Consider the following 26,077-nt stretch of genomic DNA (forward strand, 5'->3'; position numbering starts at 1 on the left):
CAAAAGGGATCAATACCAATGCAACGAAGTGCCATTCAGTTGTAAAACACCAATATTCTCTCAAGCATGTGCACTACAGACAAATGTTGTCAGAAATTTGCCTGATAATTCATAATTCTGAAGTTGATCAACCAGACACCATAGGGAGCTTAAGGTTCATGTTTGTTGGCATTCAAATATGAGACCAGACCTCGAGTTCAGTCTCAACTAGCATTTACTGTATACTAGAATTCTGAAGGCATGCGGAGCTTTATAGAAGCATCATAGAAAGAAAACAAAGCCCTGCTTAAAATGCACCCTGTGGTGGCCCCACAATGAAACAACAATCGTAGCACAAAAATGGCACTGATCATTTCACGTTGCTATCAGTAGAAATCTGCTTGAATATCACAAGAGAATGCATTACTCAGATTATTCTAAATTTATGACTTTTTAAAAAATATTCAACCTGACAAAACTTCAATTTAGTGAGATATAAAAGTACTATGAAAATTAACAAAGGTGAGTACAGAACATAGTAACTTAATCCATTCAATTCTAATTTAAAATTACACATTATATAGCAATTTTAACAATTTTAACATTAGACTCAGCACTGAAGGACAAGATGATGAAATAGAGACAGAAACAAACGAGGAAATATTAAGGTGGTGACCAAAAATGTTTGACCAGAGGTGAGTATTAAGGAGGGCCTTTAAGAATGAGATGGTTTAGGAAAGGAATTCTAAAATATGACGATGCCTATACCACCCAAGGCACAACTTTCAAATGGCAGAGTGATGGGACAGCGTGCATGCAAGTAAAACAACAATCAGGTCAGAGTTCAGACAAGGTTTGTCACTGGTGAAAATTAGAGATAAACGAGGAAACAGTCACAAAGGGATTTAAACATGAGATTGAGAATTTCAAATTTGGAAGTGTTGTGAATTTAGGAGTTGTCAGAAAGAAAAGGGCAGACTTTTGAGCAATCTGGGATAGAATACAGGCAGTTTTGGATTAGATAACCTCTTAGAGAGTGTAGAAGAAAGGTCAGCCAGCAAGCCTAGTAATCTAGTCTGAAAATGGCAAGAAACATGGACAAGGGTTTCATCTGCAGATTGACGGGGTGGGGGTGAGTAAGAGTGGTGGTAGTTACAATGGTCAAATCTGAAGGTCTGCTTCAGCCTGAACAGGGCATCGAGACTCAAAATTTGCAGTCCACCTCTGCTCACAGTCTCAGTCTATAGAATGCCTCAGCCATGCCTTAACATTGACACAACTATCAGATAAGGATTTGAAGTGAAACAAACAAAAGCCTATGTTGAACCTAACTTTAACTGTTATTGAGACTTGTCAAGACACTTGTCCCTATTTTTTATTACCTGCTCAATTACCAAGATTCTTTGTTTCATTCCTCAGATAAGTAATTCAATACCCCCTCACCCTTTGCTCAGGAGTACCAGTTAACAATGCTATTGTGATCTATTTTGTTCTAAAATTTCACCAGGTAGCTCAGAAACTTAGCACTCAATACAGTAATATGTTGTGCCTCAGCATGGTAGATTTTCTTGCCAAAATACAAAGGCAAAGTGCTTTCCCATGAGAACACTTATTTTGTTCTTTTTAAAAAGGAAAATCTGCAGGTGACCATCTCATGCATTTTTGTGTAGTTTATTTGAGATCAACAAAAGCACAGAAACAGGTCAATAACTTAAACTCAAAGGCAAAATATTACACAATTGCTGGGAAACTAAAATATAAACAGCAAATGTCAGAAATATGCAGGTTCCGCAGCATCTGTGGAGCCCAAAATGATGTTTAATGTTTCAGGTCAATGGCCTTTCATCAAAACTCAGTAAAATTCAGCAAAGTAACAGATTTAAATTGAATGCAGAGGCATGGAAAGGGAGGAAACAGAAAGGATCAAAAAGGGGGCTGTGAAAGCTTAGAAAACATCATCCCATCTTTCAACTAGGCCGTTTACAGCCTTCTGGATCTGATACAGAATTCAACGTCAGATCATTGTTAACCATCCAGAATCCACTTTTTCCAGATAGCAGCTACTGTAATGCTCCTGCTGTTGACGTTTACAATTCTTCTAGACCTATTACCCGTTACTTGCCCTATTACCAATGTCTTTGGTTTTGCACCATCTCCTTTGTCCGTTAACCTTTCCTGCCTATTACCCCATCACAAATCTTACTTTTTGTTCTTTCCTCTTCTCCTTCTGTCTCCATTCTTGCTTATAACCATGAGTTTATGACTTATATCTCTGACTTTTTCCAGTCTTAGTGATTGGTCAGTGAACTTTGTTAGATCATTAACTTGATTCCTTTGCCAAGTATTTCCAATGCTTTTCTGCTTTAATTAATTCAACCTATTGGGCCAGGTATCCAATGACCAGTTCCAAACATACTAAGAATCATGACAAAATTAAAAGGTTTGCAATACAAGGAACTAGCTCGGACAGCTAATTGGAATATATAACCAGACCACAAGTATTAAAGACAACAAGGTGCAGGGCTGGATGAACACAGCAGGCCAAGCAGCATCATAGGAGCAGACAAGTATTAAGATTGCTTTCATTGTGCTATATTACAAAACTCCTAATATTTTACTCTCCCTGATTAAAATCCTGATCTAAATATATGTACACAATAAGAAGCTAAATGTCTCCACAAAGTTTGAATTTTTTTTATTCTAGTTAGATATCAGTCTAATTACTCCCCACAGATCCAGATTTGACTAACATAATGTAAACAGGATAATTTTAATAATGGATATAACTGCAAGTCTTACAGATACTGCAACTCAGTGTAAAACAGTATTTTTTTTAAAAACACAACTGTAACACTGCAATTCACAAATTCCACTGGATACACAGGAAATTACTTATAAGAAATAATGATCTTGGTGTGAAAAACAGCTTGGTTAAGCACTTTTCAACACAGCAACCTACTGCAGACTACAATCACATCATTAAGACAAAAAGAAATTGACTATAATGCGCTAAAAATATGATTTGCTGGAACTATCAGCTCCTTACTAAACCAATGCTGCCTTGAGGAAATAAGTCTCTATTTTTCAATGCATCTTGGTTTGTTTAGATATGGCCAGAAGTTCCTGAATATTAAACTAAAGAACCTTAAATAACTTTATAAGCAATTCTGATCAATAAAAAATGCTTTGCATTGTCCATTGTTCATTTTACTGTTGTATGTTATTAACCATACATTCAACTAGCACCAGAACAAGAAAAAGTCACCAAAAGTCCACAACTTCCAACAGCATTTAATATTTTAAATATAGATAGAAGAGTTTATAGTGCTAGCAAAAATAATCTGTTTGTAAATTCAAGCAATTAGATAGCGAGCAAAGCACAACATGGAGTGCCATAGACAAGTTTGTGTCAAAGATTCACACTGAATAATAAGTCCTCATGTCACCAGAGTTATTGCAGATCAGGGAGAAAAGGGGAAGAAAAAAAACAAAGTGAAGAGTCAGAATCATTATACAGATGTAATACGTCTAAGGTTTTGGAGTAGATCTGTAGCTCAGGTTGAGAGTGTTGAGATTGGTTGGCTCGCTGAGCTGCTATTGCACGAAGCATGCTATTAATAAACACATTGAACTCAACCCCATATACAATCTACTACGGAGGAAACCCGGAAGTGAGGCAATCCATCGCAACAGACCCCAGAATTTAAAAACCAGGCGGGAAAACACACCGACGCTTCATCGGAGGCTGCACGGAGGATGTTACCCAGCATGGTAACGAAACGTCTGCGGAACAACAAACCAGCTTGGCGAGCCAACCAACCTCAAGATGTAATACATATTCAAATTAATGCTTTAAACAAAAATATAAAATTCTGTTTGCCAACATTTATCACAAGCTTATCAGGAAAAAAAATGGCCTGTGAAAATCCAAGTTAAAAAAATTGTTCCTCATTTTAAACAATCAGAAACATAGATAGTACGAAAGTTTAAATGTGGTTCTTCCAAATCACACTTCAAAAGCTTCTGTTCATTAATTTGCATTCTGGTTAACAAAGGTTTTCGCCCCCAAATGGAACCAGAGTGTCCTATGATATTGGTCTAAAAAAGCGAACTGAAACAGCAACATCATGCAGAGAACCAAGAATGAAATTACAGCTACCTCACAAATTTAGTCAACTCTGTCTTAGGCAAACACAACCTGAATCTCCATTTAAGCCAAGAATTGCTTTTCAGTTCTGGAAAGTTAGCAAAGAACTAAAAGGCTTCCGGCAGAAAGTAACAGGACTCAGGATTCCTTACTTTATAGTTTAGCATACAAAATGGTGAAAACTGGTGAGAAACATAAGAAATAGGAACAGGAGTAGGCTGTTTGGCCAATTGAGCCAGCTCTGTCATTCAGTAGGATCATGGCTGATCCAACATTTCTCCTCATGTCTACTTTCCTGCCCTTTCCCCATTACCCTTGATTTTCCTACTGATAAAGAATCTATCTCAGCCTTAAATATACACAAGGACTCTGCCCCTACAGCTCTCTGTGGCATGGAATTCCAAAGACTGTCAATCCTCAAAGAAGAAATTCCTCATCTCAGTCTTAAGTTGGCACCCCTCCTGCACAGTCCAATGGGCCAAATTTGTTCTCGTACTTATGTAACTGTGGAACACTACTGTGGAACTCCGGTTTCTCATCCTCAAACTGAATTTGAGATTCTAGCATTTTATGATCAAATCTTCCCCGAAAGGACACCCTACAAAATCATAAATTACACTCCTCGTTACACCGTACTGAAGAATGGGCCTCTCCCTGGTTCGTTCCCCAAAATGTTGTTCCAAGAAACAATCTCTAATACGTTCAATGAATTCTCCCTTGAGGCTACCCTTTCCAATGTGATTAATCTAGTCTACATGCATGTCAAAATCATCCATGATTGATTCTTGCCAGCCCTTTCTTACAAACCAGCAATATTTCCCTGGTTATACTGTGCCCCACTGAGGAGCTGCTGATGGGGAACCTGCAGCCGCATTTTAGCATTGCCACCAAATCTCACCCAGTTGTTTCTACTGGTGCTGTTAAATAATTCATTTTATTCTGAACACTTTGTACATTCAGACACAACATCGCTAATTTGTTCCATTATCAATTTTCCCTACTCTTGTATGATTCCTTGATGGAATATGACATTCACACATTGTCCCTTCCTTCTACTTTCCGATCATTATTAGCTTCATTACTAACCTGCACTCCTAACTTCTCCTTTAACTTTGATTTTCTAATTTTCCAAGCAACTGAACTCCATTCCACGCCCCCCCAACCGATCCATTATTCAGTTTTGTTCAAGAGTACCAGGAAAACTGTGGTTCTGCTGACTTCAACTTCACAGAAGTCTAATAAGTTGTGTACAGTAGTTTGAGAAAAACATATCTTCATTTTAGCTCAGTGCTAACAATTATCATCTGGAACTTTTTGCCATCTTGCTCGCTCATTTCTATTCAAAAGGGAATTCATTTTAACGTCCTACTCTGAAAGGAAGACATCAGTTTAAATCCTGTAATGTGCCAAGGATATTACAGGCATAATATCTGCAGATTTCATTCAACCATTTCTTCAATGAAACAACTTTTGGTAATCAGGGTTTGGTTAAGCCCCGAGAATGCATGTACAGATCCTCACGGTTCCCTCTTAAAATCAGTAAAACAGATTTTCACTAAACATAAGTTTTAATACAAATACTGGAAACAGAACTTCTAACAAAATCAGAAATTGCTGGATGTACAGCATTTGAGGTTCTTTTGGTTTTTATTCAAAATCAGTTAGTTATGACTGTGCAAAGCCAAATGCATCTCACTCGAAAGGTACTAACTGCAATTCCTTGCCGAAGTGTTTTAGAAGAACTATACAATTTTAATGCATGCATTTTGTGAAAACTGAAGGACATTCCATATCAAAACAGCTTCTAAAATTGGAAAGATGGATTCTGTACCCTTTAAATAGTGTTGTTGCAAAATTTCTCAAATTTACAGAATCAATCACTGGAACGGTTGTTTTAAAATGAGATTCAACAATTCAAGTCTCAAAAGACCTTATTTTCTATTTTAATAATTCCACCATGAATGATGCATCAACTTCATAATCCAAATAAAATGAAAAGCAAAGATGACGATCAGAAGGAAAACATTTTCAATATACTCTAACTCACTGAATAGTCCAATTCCAGCAATGCACACAAATATCGCTGCACTTTGGAATTAAAGGTTTATTCTTGATTGGTCTGTTCTGGGAAGTGTAGTGCAAACAACGGACAAAGGATTTAAAAGGATTTAGACATGTGGATTTTGTTTAAGTCAAAAGTACACAAGAACCATATAGTGCACAATGTGACAAATGGCTCTTCACCATTACAAAACATAGATTCTGCCTTATTTCAAAGTACTTTAGGTGTACCTTTCAGATTGCCTTACCTCATCTATTCTCCATTGACAAAGCAGTACAACTCCAGAATCTGTGGGGCTCAGGGCCAGTGTTGACCAGGGCTCATGACCAACTATCTGGAAATCCATCCTCTAAACACCAACTGTCTTACAATCCTCCAAGATCTCTACACTTCTCCAATTTTCTGGTCTCTTTCTTACTTTCAAATTTCATTGCTTCTGCTGCCTAAGCTCTGAAATTTCCTCCTTAAATCTCTATGCCCCTCTCTCGCTCCCAAGACACTTCTTAAAGCTTTGTCTCTTTAGGTCAGTTTATGTGGCTCAGAGTCAAGTTTTATTTGATAGCAGTCCTACAAAATGCTTTCAGATATTCTATGTTAAAGGCATCCACAAATCAATGGTACAAGCAAGCAGCTGGCACTTATATACATTAACAACTTAACCCAATCCCATTGTAAAGCAGGGAGGATAGGTTTCTTTCTTATAACTTTATTGAAGGTAATTGGCTCAATCATAAAATATTTACACAATTGAAAACTGAATTTTGCCAATGAATTCCAAAAATATATTGCGTAGTGTACAATCCTATAATATACAAAAAGATGACTTGCATCCTGAAACAAAAAAAAAATCAGCATTTAAAAACAAATACAACTGATGTAATAATATTTACTGGAGCGCAGGAAATAAGTTAAATCAAATTACCTGCAGTGTGAAAAGCTTAAAGTAAGAACCCCTTTCTTCATCTGAGTGCTGCACCAACTATAGGCAAGTTTGCTGGAATCCACCTGTTTACAACAGACCATCCATATTCATCGTAAGCCCAGAAATAACTGGCTCCCATCCCCATTCCTCTACTTAAAAGCACGCAGTCTCAATGTATCCACAAGGAACTAGTATGCAAAAATAACCATGAGGAATAACCATGAGGCTAATGGCGCTCACTGATTATTTACATGCCAATCAGACTTGAGGCTATTGAAGATAATACAAAGATTCAGAAATTGATGTCTGAGATGCGCAACTCCTCCCTGAGCCGCATAAAAGCTCTCCCAAATATACCAAAAGGAATGAAGTTGCTGTTTTCAGAATTTGTCTTGTTCTGTCAAGTGCTGTTTTGATTGCATGTTAAGTCTTAATTACTTCCAATCCACCTCTGACACTGAAAATTAATGATAAATATGGAGTGGGCTCTTGTGGGACAGTATTGTCTCTACCGCTAAGCCGGAAAGTCTGGGTTGAAAATGGTATTTCATAACACATCTGATCAAGTGATTAAAACTATCAAACATAGTCCTTCATTCCTTCTGAATCGTTGTCAGAGATTATTACTGTAAATAATTTCATTGTTGCTTTTATCTCTCAGTTCAATCTTTCTCTTTGCTTTCGGTCACTGGCTTGACATTGAATTCACTAATTTACATTTCCTGGCTTGAATGTCTGCTCGTTAAACAATACCTCAACTTGACAAGTTAGAAAGAAAAACAATTGCTTCTCTTGTTCATGCATGTCCAAAAATGCCTGGTAGAGGGCATTGTGCTGTATTGGATCCTGATACAATGACTTCTGCCTTATCTCTTAGATACAAATCATGCTTTACCACATAGCTCAGGCCTATATTTTTTCACGTTTAGGAAAAAAAACATTATCTAACTGAACCACAAAATTCTTATTGACAGGCATATCAGGCTTGACGGGTGGAATAGTATACTCCTCCTCCTAATAATGCTGTACAGTTCTTTAAGGACTGAAAAAACCAGACAAGAATCAGGAAACAATCCATATGCTGCTGCAATTCTGCAACATCCAAAAGATAGCAAGCATTATTCACTCGGATCAGTTTCAAATTAAAGCAAACCTTTTAAATGAGGTGAAAAAGGAAATTTGCAAATTTTTAAAAAGTGAAGTAAAACAGGAAGTGGTCGATATACACGTCAGTCAATCAGCATGGAACAATCTTTTTTTGTTCAGGCGAGACATGTTGTAAATGTATGGTATCCTTTTCTGATTTTATTCACCGGAACAATAAAAGAAGGTCTTTTCCTTAAAAGATCTTGCATGTTAGATTACATTTAATATAGTAAAATGTTTCAAGGCACTTTGCAGCATCAGCATATTCATATAAAATTTGAGAACTACTCACATAAGGAGATATTAGGACACAGGTTGAACAGCTTTTACAAAAGTAGGCTTTAAGAAGCATCTTAAAGAAGAGCGCAAGAGAAGTTTAGAAAAGAAGCAATTGAACTTGGGGTCATACCAGCTGATAGCACAGCTAACAGTGGAAGAAAAGAATTAGGGCACATTACAAGCCAGAGGTGGAGAACCACTAATGCTGTACAGAGAAGACAACTTCAGAGAGAGCAGGAGGGAAGACTGTAGAGAAACTAGACAAAGATTGAGTTTAGGACATTGGGGCACATTGCATGTTTATACTAGGGGATGCAAGGATGCAGAGATAAGCGGATTGTCTAGTCTCAATCTTAGGAACAAAATGTTCATAAGCTTTTTACATAGGTGGATTGAAAGTGAGAGCAAAGGGAACAGGAGTGCAGGGGTTTAAAGGACATATTTGACAGAATGATTCCAGAGTGATCCTGCAGTAGGCAGCAGCTTTCAAAGAGGAGAGTAGGGCCTAACAGTGTTTGTTGCAATCCAGACTGAACCAATAATGACTGGTTAGGCCAAGTGTGCTCCATCAATATTCAGGCCTGCATCCCATTAAAAAAGGGAGCAAGAACAGAAACTGTTCAGAAATGACCAGGGTAGAAAATGTTCAAAATTCTATTAGGGACAGAGCACTAAATTCCTATCCACATTTTTAGAAAGCACAGCAATAGTTTCTTTAGATTTCCCTTCAGAAATCAATTATAAATGTTGACGTAAAATTGATATTACTCTTGAATTTTACATGGGATGACTCTGAAACCAAATGCTCAAAAATCAAAATTAACTATTTCATATGTGTAACATAGTGCAATGTTTTGACTATAATCTCTGGACAGGCCAGACAGCGTTGCAAATGCTCTGTTACCTTTAAAGAAATAATTTCCTAGCATGGTACTTCAGAGACTAAAATGTGACTCCCCATTTTACTGTACTTCTGTCACATTGTTGCACTCGCTGATAATAAATGAGGGAAGGGTTTCAGACAATTTATCCCTCCTTTCAGAAAAATCTCAAGCAATATCGAATTAGATTTTAAAATGATTCCACAACGTTATATGGAGGTTCTTTCCATGATGTTTACTCTTGAGAAAACCTTCCAGGTGTCAGCTGAAAGTTCTACACGAGGAAAAGGTAGAATAGGTTTTCTTGCCCTATTCCCAACTTAAAAGTAAACATCAATTCAAGTTAATTAAGTGCAACTCAAGATCATATCTCAGGCTTCTTCTTTCCATTTTAAATTCAGACTTTGTTCCTGAATTGAATTAAATTTACTTTATTGTCACATGTACCCAAATGAGTACAGTGAAAAGTTTACAGTCAATGAATTACAACACTATCTTACTTACAAAGGTACCTAGGTACACATACAAAAGAGAAGTACAGCACAGGAACAGGCCCTTCAGCCCTCCAAACCTGTACTGACCATGCCGTAACTAAAACTAAAAAAAAAACTTCTGCCCTTATTTGGTCTGTATTCATCTATTCCCTCCACATTCATGTAACCATCCAGACACCTCTTAAATGTTGCCAACGTGCTTGCTTCCACCACATCTTCTGGCACTGCATTTTAGGCTCCTACAACTCTCTGCATGAAAATCTTCCCTCACACATCTCCCTTAAACTTTCTGCCTCTCACCTTGAACCTGCGCCCCCTTGTAATTGAAACTTCAAACCTGGGAAAAAGCCTCTGACTATCCACCTTATCTATGCCTGTCAACTTTGCAGACCTCTATCAGGTCTTCTCTCAGCCGCCGTCTTTCCAGTGAGAACAATCCTAGTCTTTTTAACCTTTCCTCATAGCCAATGCCCTTGAGACCGGGCAACATCCTGGTGAACCTTCTCTGCACTCTCTCCAAAGCTTCCACATCGTTCTGGTAGCGTGGCGACCAAAACTGCACACAATACTCCAAATGCAGGCTAACAAAGGGTTTATATAGCTGCAACGTGGTTTGCCAACTCTTGTACTCCATGCCCCGACCAGTGAAGGCAAGCGTGCCTTATGCCTCTTGATCACCTTGACCACCTGTGATGCCACTTTTAGGGAAGTGTGGACCTGCACACCCAGATTCGTCTGTTCGTTAATGTCCCTAAGGGTTCTGCCATTTACAGTATAATTCGCACCTAAATTTGATCTTCCAAAATGCATCATCTCACATTTTTCTGGATTAAACGCCATCTACCATTTCTGCGCCCAAGTCACCAATCTGTATCCTGTTATATCCTTTCACAATCGTCAGCACTATCAGCAACTGTATTAATCTTCATGTCATCTGCAAACTTAATAATCAGACCACCCACATTTTCCTCCAGATCATTTATATATACCACAAACGGAAGACCCAAGACCGATCCCTTTGGAACACCACTAGTTACCGGTTGCCATTCTGAAAAACACCTTTGCACTGCTAACATCTTTCTTCTATGACCAAGCCAGTTTTGTATTCATCTAGACAGCCCAACCTGAATCCCACTTGATTTTAGTTTTTGTACCGATCCGTCATGCGGGACTTTATCAAATGCTTAAGATACTTAAGATCAAATTCTTCGGAAACAAAATATTAAAAAAGTAAAGAAATAAATAGCCCAACATTATTTTTCTAACTTATTCCTATGATTTATAAAGTAGTAAAAGCCCTAGTTCAGAACTGAACACAAAAGGATCAACCTGGTTGCATATCTCCATCCTACCTCCTCTACTTGAATATCTCCGATATCTTGAAGGTGGGTGGAAATACCACAAAGACACATTCAGCTTTCATCCTGTCAAGGACTCAGGATCCTTTATGTTTCAACAAGACAATCGTTCATTCTTCTAAACTCCAATCAATACAGGCTGACTAAGTCCAACCTTCCTTCATAATATAACCCCATCCCCTTTGCCAAACCTCCTCAGGTATCAGTCAAGTGAACCTGCTCTGAATTGCTTCAAATACATATATCTTTTAAAAATCAGGAGACCAAAATTGCACATAGTACTCCACGTGATCTCACCCACACCCTGTACAACTATAGCAAAAACATCCGTTTTGTATTCCCTTCCATAGAAACTTAGAAAATAGGAGTAGGCCATTGAGCCCGCTCCACCATTAAATATAATCATGGCTGATTATCCAACTTGTGCCATGTTCCACTTTCTCCCTGTACCCTTTGAACCCGATAGCCCTAAGAACTATAAATAACTCCTTCTTGAAAACATTCAATGTTTTGGTTTCATTCAATAAGGCGGAGAATTCTGCAGGCTCACCATTGAGTGAGATTTCTCAAAGCCTTAAATGGCATAGCCCATATCTTTAAACCATGACCTCCAAATCTAGACTCCACGGTCTCTGGGAACATTCTTTCTGCATTTACCCTGTCTAGCCCTGTTAGAATCCTATAGGTTCTGGAAGAGTCCCCATCATTCTTCTAAATTCAAGTGAATGTAGTTCTAACCAATACAGACTCTCTTTATTTGTCAGTCCTGCCATCCCAGAAATTAAATACTTCACTTTGCAATAATCCCAACGTTCCATGTACATTTCTAACCACTCACATAATAACTTTTTGCAATTCATTTACCAGACCACCCAGACCCTGTTCTGCAATCTCACTCCATTTATATTATATACAGCATTTCCATCTTTCCTTCCAAAGGGGACAAGTTCTTTCCTACACTACATGCCTTTTATTTCTCCATTCAACTCTTCTATGTATGTTTTCAGACTCCTTGCATCCTATTCACAATTTATTTTCCAATGTCAACAGCAAATTTAGCAAGCATACATTTGATTCTTTGATCCAATGAATTTATTGATTTCATTAACTCATTAAATGATGTAGGCACCAATGCTGATTCTTGTGGTACTCTGTTCAATACATCTTGCAAATCTAAATTTGGCCATTTCATGCCTGCACATTGCTGTTAGTTTTATCTATCAACACTATTGTGTCACCCGTCACCATGAGTTCCAGTTTTGCACAGTAACCTTTGATATGGCATCTTCAATGCCTTCAGGAAATCAAAGTACAGCACATCCATGGTTTCCTTTTTATCCATAGTACTTCCTCAAAAAATTCCAGTAAGTTAGTCAAACATGATTTCCCTGAAAGAAAACGACGCTGACACTGCCTGATTGCATTAAGATTTTTTATGTGACCACCACAGCCTACTTAGAGATTCCAGCACTTTCCCCACAGCATATTAAATTAATCTTGGGAATACAGGCCTACTCTACTTAACATCTGTACATAGTACAAACTCCTCTTACCAACAATCAGTTTGGGAACATTTGTTGCACTCCCTCTCAAGCAAGTATGTCCTTAGGTAAGCAGACAAAAACTGCATACAATGGTTCAGGTGTGATCCCACCAAGGCCCTTTGTGATCACAGAAAGACTTGTTTGTTTTCATACTTCAATCCCTTTGCAATAATGGCTTTTATGCCATTCACTTTCCTTATTATTTGCTGTACCTGAAACTTTGAAATTAATTCGCATGGACATCCAAGAGCCTCTGAATACCAACGTTTCTCTGTCTGCTTCATAAATTCTACCAATGGAAACCACCTCAGATTATCAAAAAGAAATCCCACTAAGTGCACAGTGTTCCACAAGAGTATTTATTTCTCACAAACAGCAAAACTCAACAAGTTAAGCTAAAATTCACAGTACAAATACAAGACTAAACATGCCATTGTGCACTTGGAATACATGCATGTAAATGCAATGTCTTTACAAAAGATACTTTGCTTTGTGTATCCTTAAAGTTTTTCTTAGAAACGGAGACACTTCAATTCAATGCAGACTGTATAATGTTCCATATGGTAGATATATTGGCAATACAGTACATAGTACATTCTGATTAAGAACCATAATCAAAATATTAACTTGCTTCTTCCACCTGTCATAGAGTCATAGTCACAGTCCTACAGCACTGAGACAGGCCCTTCAGTCCAAACTGGTCTTTGCCGACCAAATGTCCATCTGTGCTAACCCCATTTCCCTGCACTTGGCCCAAATCCTTCTAAACCTTTCCTATCCATATATTCATCCAAATGCCTTTTAAATGTCATTAATGTACCTGCCTCAACCACTTCCACTGGTGGCTCATTCCATGTGTATCACCGTCAGTGTAAAAATGTTGCCCCTCAGGTTCCCACGCATTCTTTCCCCCCTACCTTAAACTGATGCCCTCGAGTCCTCGATTCCCCAACCCCGGGAAAAAGACTAAGTGCATTCACCCTACCTACGCCTCTCATGACCTTATACACTACTATAAGATTCCCCCCTTCAGGTTCCTGTGCTCTAAAGAAAAAAGTCCTGGTTTGTTCGACATCTTTCTATAACTCAATGCCTTGCGTCCTGGCAACATCCTTGTAAACTTCTTCTGCACTCTTTCCAGTTGAATAACACCTTTCCTATAGCAAGGTGATCAAAACTGAACACAATACTCCAACTGCAACATAACTTCCCAATTTCTATACTTAATGCCCTGACTGATGAAGGCCAGTGTCCCAAAAGCCTTCTTCACTGCTCTGTCTACCTGTGACTCCACTTTCAGAGAACGATGCACCTGAACTCCAAGGTCTCTCTGTTACACTCCTTAAGACCCTACCATTCACAATGGTCCCCAGGACAACTTCCCCAAGTCTTCATGTCTTTCTCCACAGTAAACACAGTGGAGAAATATTGAGGACCTCGTCCATCTCCTGCAGTTCCACACATACCTGTCCACTTTGGTCCTTGAGAGATCCTATTCTCTCTCTAGTTATTGTTTTTTCCTTTAATGTACTTAAAGAATCTCTTTGGATTCACCATAATCTTCCCAGCCAAAGCTATCTCATCCCCCTTTTCACCGTCCTGATTTCCTTCTTCAGTAAACTCCTGTATCCCCTATATACCTCTAGGGATTCCCTTGATCCTAGCTGCCCATTCCTGAGCCATGCCTCCTGTTTTCTGGTCAAAGTCTCAATACCTCTTGTCATCCAGGATTCCCTATTCCTGCCAACCATGCCCGTTACCCTCACAGGAACACACAAACCTTGAACTCTGGCTATCACCCTTTTAAAGGTCTCCCACTTGCCAGAGATCCCTTTGCCTGCAAGCAAACTACTCCAATCAACTCCTGCAAGCTCCTGTGTAATTCCATCAAAATTCGCCTTTCCCCAGTTTCGAACTTGAACCTGTAGACCAGTTTTGTCCTTCTCCATAACTATTTTAAAATTAACAGAATTATGGTCACTGGTCCCTGGTCCCAAAGTGCTCTCCCACTGTCACCTCAGTCACCTGTCCTGCCCTATTTCACAACAGTTGGTCGAGTTCTGCCCCTTCCGAGTAGGGCCCTCTACATACTGCTTGAGGAAACTTTCCTGAATACATTTAACAAATTCCACCCTTAACACTATGGCAGTCCCAGTCTACATTAGGAAAATTAAAATCCCCTACTACGACAACCCTACTGTTCCTGCAAGTCTCCCTAGTCTCCTTGCATATTTATTCCTCTAATTCCCATCAACTATTTGGGGGCCTATAATACAACCCCATTAACGTCACCATCCCCTTATTTCTTAGCTCCAAAGCCTCACTGGACGATCCCTCAGTTAGTTCATCTGACTACTGCTGTGAAACACCCCTTAATCAAAAATGCAACTCCCCCTCCCCTCTTTCCCACCTAAAGCACCTGTACCCTGGCACATTAAGCCGCCAGTCCTGTCCCTCCCTTAGCCATGTTTCTGTAATGGCTATAGTATCCCAGCTCCACATACCTATCCACGCCAAGTTCATCGGCCTTATCGTGCATTGAAACAGATGCAAACTAATCCATCAGGCGTTCCTCGCTCTGTCCTGTTCCAGCCAGACCTGTCTCTTGAACGTGCTATTTCTGATTCCCCTATCTCTTTCCAGCCTCAACTTGACTCCCTCCTGTTGAGGATCCCACCCCTTTGCCAATCTAGTTTAAAGGCATATATCCATCATTTAATTTCAACATCAAATAATGAAGTTTCCAAACGAAATTTAATAACATCTAAGACTTTAACAGTATTACCTGCAATTAATCTGCATTTAGAATCATCTAGCTTTACTCTTCAAGGTTTGCAAACTTATCAATTACATTGTTAGTCAGGGATGTTAAAATAATACTTTTTCCTAAAACTACCAGAAGCTTGTTTAAAACATTGCACACCGAGAGAAATATGTAGATTCAGCAACCACAGTGCCAAAAACCATTTAAAAAATTGTTTTAAATACCAAGTACTTGACTCAAGAGTTACATGCTGGAAACGTACTTTACTCTTCGTTTAAAAATGTGAAGTGAATTCGAAGCATTGCTTAAAAGGTTATTTCCTGACAAATGTGTCGATGGTGATAAATTCTACAAAACTGTACTAATGTTTCCACAAGGGTTCTTTGGAATTTAATTACACCTCCTGTTCAAAGATCAGGCATAATCCATATTTAACGAAGCAAGACGAAATGCTGTAACGATTGTGCAAAATACAAAGGTTTGCGTTTAGAGTTAAGGCAGCATTGTCAATATTTTATATGGTAGAGTTTGATGACAAAAAGTTGTGGCAATTTCGGGCAATGGAGTAAATAAACTTTTGAAAACCATACGCTCGTGTTTCCTTTTGCTCACTGAAAGCAAACCCATGCGGAGAGGAATGGGAAGTTTTACCGCGAGCTGCACAGAAACTTTTTTGTTAAATGGAGTGGGACAAGGATGGAGGAAGGCGGCCCCTGGGAAGGTGTAGCGAGTGAGGGCGTTTGAATGTAACCTCCAGGCAGGTCAGGAAGACAGAGAGAAGTGGGAATTTACCCGGTCTTTCATACGCCAGCTCTGGGTGACCGCCTTGGATCCCTCGATTTTCTCCGAGTGCCGCTTCTTTACGAAAGCCACCGGGAGGTTCCAGTCGGTCATGTCGCCCTGCTCCTCCTCCAGCAGGTCCTCCAGGAGGCTGGCTCCAGCCATGCTGCGGCCCGGCTCCACTCAGTATAACCAGAGTCTGACACCTCTCCCCCTTCCCCCCCCCCCAAACCCCCTCCGCCCGCGGGGAAGGGGGGGGGGGGTTGGAGAGAGCAGGGGAGGGGGAAGGGAGGGGGGGGGAGGGGGGTGGTGAAAGCTGACAGCGGGACGCAGTCTATTCGGACGAGGAGGTACCGGTGCCGGTACGGCCGCCTCGAAATCCCGGTCGGCGGCCCCTCATTCCGCCCGAACGGAGGACGCCATCTTGGTCGAGACCACAATGCCCCGCGCCCCTACGGCGAGCCGCGCGGCTCCATCCGCGCAGTCGCAACCGGCCTCAGGGGTGGAAATGTGTTTCATGTTGTCTGTTGTATGTGCTCCATCCTCTAACTCTGACAGACTGGACTCAATCCCTCAAACTGACTATTCTCAATCCTTCACCCTGACTGTGCTCTCGATGCTTCAAAAACACAGACTGCTAGAAAAACTCAGCGGGTCTGGCGGTATCTGTGGAGAGAAATCAGAGTTTCAGTTCAAGAGACCCTTCTTCAACCTGTGGACTACAACCTGATTGTGTTCTCAATCCTTCAAACTGACTGTCCTCTCAATCCTTCATCCTGACAGTATTCTCAATCTTTTACCCTGATTGTATTCTAAATCTTTCACCTCGATTGTGTTCTCAAACATTCAATCTGACTGTATTTTCAATCTTTCAACCTGACTGTTCTCTCAATCCTTCAACCTGACTGTTCTTTCACTCCTTCAAACTGACTGTTCTCTAAATTCTCCACCCTGACTGTATTCTCGTCGTTCAACTTGAATGTTTTCTCAATCTTCAACCTGACTGTGTTTGAAATCCTTCAACCTGACTGTATTTTACGTGACTATCTTTCTTCTCTTCTATACCTAGCATATTATTTCTAAACCTGTGAAAAATAATACTCGTTCAAAAACGTTTTTATGCATTTTACTCATCTACACTGAAATCCAGAGATGAGGAAAGACCCTGACATTAAGGCAGCTGTTGACAAAGCGTGACATTTAGGAGTTCTAACAAAGTTGGAGTCAATTAGAAACAAGAGAGAATCTCTGCGCTGACTGGTGTCATGCTTTATGCAAAGGAAAATGGTTGCGGTTGATAGAACTCAATCATCTCAACTATAAGACTCTCTGCAGGAGTTGATATTACAATGTGAAAAACGCAAAGGCCAAGTTGCATACAGCATCATCTCGCAAAATAGCAATGGTTAAATAATCTGTTTTGGTGATGTAGCTTGAAGGATAAATATTGGCCAGAAAACAAGGAGAACTGCCCCACTCCTTTTTCAATAATGCTACGGGAGCTAGCATTAGGTTAACGTTACACAAGTAAGATGGTACGTCCAACATCCTTGGTACTACCTCAGTACAACATTTAGTGCGTCAGTGAAGGTAATGTGCTCAAGTCTCAGGAACCAGATTTGATCCCCACAACTCAGGTGAGAATGTACCCACTGAGACAAGAATGATTTTTCACACCTGTCATCTGTCATTCAACTTTTGAAATACCTTTGCTTAATGTTCCATACTATTTTAATTTTATTTTACACCTTAGTTTTCTTATAATTTGTTTAGCTGAAAATCAGATAGGCAAGCCAAACCTGCTTGGAATTTTAATATTTCTGTCCCTTTAATGATAACATACCAGTAACTCATCCATCCATAACAAGTTGAGCTAATCAGAGTTGCTTATACTATTGAGGACTGAATTGAGATATGTGAATATAAAATAAAAAGCAGAAAACAAAAGACAAAACTGAGCCTTTAACATAAGCTATGATTGCGTGACTTGGAGATACAATATAAACTAATAAGAGGGATCTTCGGGATTGACATCAGGAGGCATTTCTACATGCAGAGTGAACAATACACGGCATCACTTTTTGAGTAGGGTCAAAAAGCCAAACATTTGAAATCATTCAAGAGGTAGTCAGATGCTGTCATGGATGAACCATGATCTTTTTGAAAAATTAGCTAGACAAGCCAACTGACAGTCTTTGTTGCCTCTTAACTTTGTGAAGATCAACTTGCTTTAAGAAGGAAAATCACCTGTAAAAATTTAATGATGTAATCCTTTTTTTTCACAATAAGTCGTATCAAACTTAGGTATTTTCAATCATGAGGCACAGATATGAGGCACTCAGCTCTACCAAAAACAAAATCGGCTAAAACAGGAAACTGTGTATATTAATTGAATCAATCCACAGGAGATGGCTAAGTAGTGCTAATTTGTCCTCTACATCTTAACCTTGTTCTTTCATCTTTGACCTCTTTTCCTATCCTTTTCTTTCTTAGGAACATAGGAGCAGGAGTAGACTATTGGCCCACTGAGTATTTTTTACCCTAACACTAACCCTAATCCACCATTCAATTAGATCATGGCTACCTCAGCACCACTTTCCCACACTGTCTTCATATCCTTTGATGTTGGTAGTCTCCAGAAATGTATTGATTTCTAACTTGAATATGTTCAAAGAATGAATTTCCATAACCCTCTGAGGAAAAGAATTCCTAAGAACTTCTTTCTTATTGTTTTCTTATTGCAGTCCTAATTGATTATTATTCTGTGACTTTGTCCCATTGTCTAGACTCACCAGCCAGAGGAAACTTCCCACCTATATCTACCCTGCCATACCCTGTAAAAATTTTCTGAGTTTTAGTAAGAACACCTCTCATTCTTCGATATTCTATGGGATACAAGCCCAGCTTCCTCATTGTCTCTTAATAAAACAATCCCACATCCTAAGGATTAGTCTGGTGAATATCCTTTGCACTCTCTCTGTAGCAAATACATCCCTCCTTAAATAAGGAGACATAAACTGTACACAATACCCCAGGCACAGTCCCACCAAAGCTGTATACAATTGTAGCAACATTTTTTTCTCCTGTGTTCAAGTCTTCTTGTGATGAAGGCTATCATACCATTTGCTTTCCTAATTAACTCATATTTTCATAGATGTTTACATCTCAGAAGGAGGCCATTCATCCCATCATGTCCACACTGGTCAACAAATTAATCCTGTTTTCCAGCATTTGGTCCAAAACCATGAAGGCTATGGCAACCTAAGTGAATATCTAAATATTGCTTAAATATTACCATAGATACAGTTGCTTGCTACACCTGCATTCGATCTTTTACTAACTCATGAACAAGTACAGCAGGTCCCTTTGGATATCAAAACTTTCCAACCCCTTACCATTTAAAACAAATACTCTTTCTTTCTGTTTTTCTACCAAAGTGAATAGCTTCGCACTTACATTACATTCCAACTAGCAGTTACTTGCCCATTCATGTACCTGTCCAAGTTTCTTTGAAGTTTCCTGGCACTCTCCATGCAACTTACAGCCACACCTAGTTTGTGTCATCAGCAAATTTGGAAAATTTGCTTTTGGATCCCCCGCCCCTCGTTGGTGCATAGACAAAGCAAGAGACTGATACCCAATATCAAAAGATTCAACTGTGAAGACAAGCTTGCACTTAACAGCCTTGAATGGAGCCTTAATTAAGATTGGATACTATGGACAGATATAAGACAGTGAACAGAATCATTTGTATGAGCTAAACCCTGACAGTAGGACAAGGAGGAACATGTGCATCTTGGCAATTGCAGTTCTCTACACAAGGATGATTAATTGTACTTTAGTTCATGAGCAAAAGGTGTTGGAGTATAATGGAAGCAAAAACTCTGGAACCTGAGGAAATGATTGGATGCTGTGATAGAGAGGATTTTTCTTTTTTCTTGCTGGATGGACAGTACAGCCATCCTCATCTGTCTTGTGAGCTGCTAATTGTCAATAACATTTGAGCAAGCAGGCATTTTTAACTCTTAGCAAGTGAAAGCAATTACCTCAGCAATTATTTTTTCTGATTTTAAACTGCGAACAACCTACGACTCTATCACAGCAACCAGTCATTAAAAGAAGAAGCAGTTACCTACAAATATATCACTGCCCACAAGCTTCACAAAGAAAGTTTCAGTACATTTGCAACAGATTCTTTGGGATGAAGCTGCAACCCTGAAACACTTAAATTTGACAGTCATACATAAGGTGTAAGAAATTTATCTTTCCAGTTGTGATTACTGATTCACAGGCAAATGTCAAGACAAAGGCAATTCATTTACATTTTAATCAAACCAATACATCTCAAGAACATATCAAAGATTGATCTTCTAAACTAGACTCATAAATCTTTGAACCTTTGACTGTAAAAATTGCCATGTGACTTTTCAGATATAATTTTGGTAATGTTCCATTAATTTCCATCTTTTTACAATCCTATTTCCTTTTACTTTTTCTTATTTTAGAAAGTAAAGTAGCTACACAGAGGTTGGTATCTGGTCGCCAAGCCACCCTTCATTTGCACATGAACAGTCCTTGACTTTAGTGCTGCCTTATTCGGAGTCAGATACTAGAGTGTCAGTATCTCTGACATTCACCAATTTTATATGTCAGCCAGGACTCCCTGATTGGACCAGATTCACAGCACCAATCAGAGAACTCATATTCTGTGAGGTCCAGTTGGCTGACCATGTTACAATCATTACAGAAGAAAGTATATTTGAGACAGTATTTTCAGAATAAAATAGACTCCCCCATTTAACAGAAGTGAAGAAAACTAGGGAGAAATTGCACCTTAGTTGGTATTTTTGCTCATTGCAAATCTTGGCCTTTTGGGGTTTCTGTGCTGAGGAATGATTCAGAGCACCAGCAGTTGGGATGACATCAGCTACAGATCAAGAGCAGCAACAGAATATCCAGTTTCATTGTGGACTTTGATGATAATGAAGAAGCTTGCAAAAATCAAGATACATAAGCACCGCTGGTGCATTGAGCAGTGATAGGTACATGGAAGTACATGGTCTATGACTGGCATCTTCCCATGACTACTTATCAGGCCTCAAATCAGGAATTAACAATAACGGTATTGTAAGTGTGTACCCACCACTACTCTATGCACAGTTTCACCAGAATGCAATATCATAAGGTGGTTGCAGATGAAGAACTCACTCTATTCCATACATTTGTGTGAAAACTGTCCTGAGGTTCATTTTGCCAAATAACACAAGCAAGTATGAGCTTACATATCCTCGTAGGAAGCTAAAGGGTACAGTTTTAAAGGGAGTGCAAGAATGGACTGGTCCAAACTGGTAAAGGGTAATCTTATACAGAGCAAATCTTAAGTGGGTTTTTCCACATACCTGAAAATCTTTGTGATTTATGGAAGCTGGGTTTATTGTGAATTCTTTGTTGATTAATGGACTTCAAAGCTGAGGAATGGGGAAGTAGACTCTCAACTCATGCCTCTGGGAGAGTGTTGGAACACAAACTAGGAATGGTGAGATTCACCCCTCGTGGGTATAAATAAATTATTCTCTGATAGTTTATAGTTGCAAATGGAAGCAGCATCCCAAAGGAAGGTTATCCAACATGGCATCCAGAGTTGAATTTGTGGAATTGAACTGTCTTTTAATGGACTTTTTTTTTCCAGTTGGACCAAATTCATCTTAATGAAATCATGTCATCATAATAAAAATTTTTGGTGAAAGGTTATGGTCATTTATCACCTACATGTAAATGGTCCAGCAGAAAATCTTGTTCTGATTTGGAAATGATGTGACTCTGGTAAAAGGAATGTATGAATTAAGGAAAATTAAAGGGATTGAAAACCTTTGAATTGAACATTGGATTGTTAAAGATGTAACAGTACAGATGTAAGACAGAGGAGAAACGGCCTTATTCTATCATCATTTCAGCTATGCTTTTCTTCCTGTCTTATCTGAGAAATTACTCTACTCTGTACCCATCTTATGGCAGACTTCAGCTCATAGGTTTCAGCAAAGCATCTGCCCAAATAAAAATTATACGTTAGGACCAGTCTTCAACATGAGCCGAGTTTATCCCTTAGCCAGTACCAAATTATATAACTGACCAATTTTCCTTATTGAAGTTTGTGAGAGCTTGCTACATATAAATTGGCTGTTACTTTGATCTACTCAACAATGACCCAGTGCAGAGTCAATTAATTGGATGTTTTGAGGTCATGAAGAGCACAGTAAAAGATCAAGTTTCTCTTTCTGTAGAAAACAAAATAGTAGTGTGAGACTGCAGAAGCAATTTACAAGAATGAGTCCAGCAATGAGAAATTTCATTTAATAAGGATAGATTGATAAAGTTGGGACTTTTATTCTTGGAGAGAAGAAGGCTAAGAGGAGATCTGATCAAGGTTTCAAATCATGAGGGGGTTGGCTAGAGTAGATAGAGAGAAACTTTCCCCACTCATAAAAGAACCAAGAACTAGAGGGCACAGATTTAAAGTGATTTGCAAAAGAAGTATACATGATGTGAGAAAAAACATTTTCACACAGCAAGTAGTTAGGGTCTAGAATGTGCTGCCTAGAAAAGTGGCAAAGGCAGGTGTAATTGAGACATTCAAGAGGATATTCAATGATTATTTGGGTAGAAATAATGTGCAAGCCAATGGGAAAAGAGCAGGAAATTGTCAGTAGGTAGTTATGTTCTCATTCGAAGAACTGGTGCAGACCCACTGGGCCAAATGGCCTCCTTCAGTGCTGTAACATTACTGTGATTTTGTGATAGTATTATGCCTGGATAATATACACCAATACAGCTAGATGGGCCAAATGGCCCACTCTTTCTACATGCTACATCCACAACATTTTTTTTCAATTTTGATTTTAACAGCATATTTTTTAGTACATTTTGTTTCACCTACTGTTGTGCAATTGAGTTGTACAACCCCATCACTTGAGCAAAGGTTCTTTCACCCAGACTTTCTTTGTAAATATTGGTTTGAAAAGGTGGGCATAGCATGTATACAGATTCACTGAAAAACAAGTGATGACATTTCTGCTTATTCGAGCTAACCATCTGCAAACAGAGCACCTCATCTAAATTTTGGCAGCCTGGGAACGAAAATTCAGTACAACCACGATTAAACTGCCATTTATCTTTGGTAAACTGAAGCAGTTATATCTTCCTTTCCGTTTTTTTTTAGCCAATGTACCTTTCAGTTGGTAATCCTTTAAATATTTTTAGTTATAATTTGTATTACCTCTCACTTCTCAATATTAAATTCCACTTTCAGGCCTTGCAGATCTTGATAAATGTTATTCCTATCCTCTGAAATTCCTAACTCCACGCATAGGTTTACAGTATAGATATTTTTAATCAACCTGTTCAGAAGTGCTATAACACACCTCTGGAGCAGGTGGGACTTGAAACTGGACCTCCTGGCCTAGAGGTAGAGACATACCACTGTGCAAATAGCAGCCTGAGGTTCATGTTTTATATTTTTAAATGTTTTATTTAACCTATTTTTCTAACCAACCTGATCAAAGATGTTATTACGCACCTTTGGAACAGGTGGGAATTGAAACAGGGCCTCCTGACTGAGAGGTAAGGACACCATCACTGTGCAACAAGCACCCTTAGGTTCACATTTTATTATTGACCTATCTTTCTAATCAACCTGTTCCAGAGGTGTTATTACACACCTCTGGGACAGGTTGGACTTGAACCCGGTGTCTCAGTTCAGGGGTAGGGATCCCACAAGAGGACCCATGGTTCACATTTTTGTGTTTTCTTTTTCGCTGTTAAGGTTCTCATTTTATTGAACCTTCCTCTTATGAGACCTTCATCAAGGTAATTTGTAAACATCATTAACAACAATGATCCTAGGACTGTTGCCAGGGCAGTTTGTTGATTACTGCTGTCCAATTAAAACTACTGCCATTGATCATGATGTATTGTACCCTCTTACTTGCCCAGTTTACTACTTTTTCTTTAATCCACTTTCCCTGCAAATCCCTTGTGCAATGTCTTGATATGTTTCTTGAATTGTTAACATTAAGCACAACACTGACATCTGAAAATCCTATTGCACCTTTAAAGAATACCAATAAATCTGTTTGACATGATCTGGCTTTTCTACCTTCATGAATGTTTGAATTTGTTTTTAATTTGTTAAATTAACTTGAGAAGTTATTTTGTAATATTTCATTGACAGGTATTAAGCTAAAAGATCTATACTTCCTAAGAACGTGCTGGAACAATATTTATCCTCCAGTCTTTTGTTGCAACCTGTGTTATCAATATAGTATGTGGTTAGACTACTTCAATCACATTTACTCCATTCACTTTGTGCTTTCGATCTCTTACTTATCTCAGTGCCTTACTAATTTCCCAGTAGTCCAGAATTTTCTCTTCCAGTTTTCTCACTCTCCCCTTGTAGCCAAGTTGGATATCTGACTGAGAAGGCCAACATCATAGCCAATCTTGATCTACAAATTTACATTACACTTTTTTGACCTCAGGATGTTCTAAAGGGCCTTAGGGCAACCAAGTGATTCTGAAACATAGTCATTATTGAAATAAAGCAAGCAATTTGCTTGTAGCAAGACCCTACAAATAGCAATGTCATAACAGTTTGGTGCTGATCTGCATATTTTAGTAATTTTTGTTGAGGGCTACGCATTGCTCAAGATAAGATCTAGAAGATTCCTGCTGTTTTTCAGGTATTTTACAACTACCTGAGAGGATAAGATAGTATCTTAAATACAGCAGCACCAACGGTACAGCTCTCCCTTAGTGCTGTTCTGGAGTGTCAACCTAAGTAACTTGTGGCTTGAACCCACAATCTTCTCACTCAGAGGCAAGTGTGCTACTAATTGAGCAACAGCTTGAAATCTGGAGATGTATCCCCATATGACCTCCAAACAAATCGATTTCCAACAGCAGTCAGAACTCCTGAAGCAATCAGAAATAGGAACGCTGAGCAACTTTGCCTCTGCCTATACTGGAGGACAATGAGACAAAGTGTAGTGTTTCACTCACTATTTTGCTTAGAATTGGAAGAGCAGGTGTCAAATCCAAGGTTTCCTAATGTGTTTGGGTCACTGTCACACCTTATTCTCACTGAACGTTAAGGAGCTCTATTTTTACCAGTTCTAATGAAGCTTTTTTCTTCCCCTTTTTAATCCATCCTTTTGGTTTTTGTTCTCATCAATTTAAAATAGTTGTTCCTAGTAATTCGATGATCTGTTGTTCTTATTGTAAAGCATACTAAAACTTATTCTAAACATTGACGATCAAATATCCCTCACATGAAGTTTTCCATTTCATGTTAAACCTGGTACTGATTAAAAATAAATCCGGTAATATTGTACTATTCTCCCTTATGACAGTGCTTTTATCCTTTTACATTTCTCACTATCCATCCATTGCCACATAATCTCGAGTCACTTCTGAGCACTCTGAAAATTAATGTGTTTGACATAAAAGCTGTAAAATATCAACATATAATGAAAAGCTTGGAAAGTCAAAAAATTCAGGCTGTAATGTACGTAATATTTCAGCTGCACATCTTAGCAAACAAGAGACGAGAGACCAGGACTCTCAAAATCATGCTGTTAAGGACAATCACTTTAATTCCAGGATGTAAACACAGAGGTGTGACTGAAGAACATTTAAATGAGCTGATAAGACCCATTTATGTTTTCAA

The 26,077-nt window shown here is 38.9% G+C and overlaps 1 protein-coding gene across 1 annotated transcript in view; it reads right to left on the bottom strand.

Annotated features, from left to right (window-relative positions):
- The window catches only part of rptor (regulatory associated protein of MTOR, complex 1), a 362,931-nt gene extending 346,145 nt beyond the window's left edge, over positions 1-16,786 (bottom strand). The window contains exon 1 of the mRNA XM_048611098.1: positions 16,369-16,786. Within this exon, the coding sequence (XP_048467055.1) occupies positions 16,369-16,521 (153 nt within the window). The 5' untranslated portion in view covers positions 16,522-16,786. The remainder of the gene's footprint in view (positions 1-16,368) is intronic.
- Positions 16,787-26,077: the final 9,291 nt, after the last annotated feature.

The sequence above is a fragment of the Rhincodon typus genome, chromosome 23 (genome assembly GCF_021869965.1).
Source record: "Rhincodon typus isolate 14 chromosome 23, sRhiTyp1.1, whole genome shotgun sequence".
NCBI lineage: Eukaryota > Metazoa > Chordata > Chondrichthyes > Orectolobiformes > Rhincodontidae > Rhincodon > Rhincodon typus.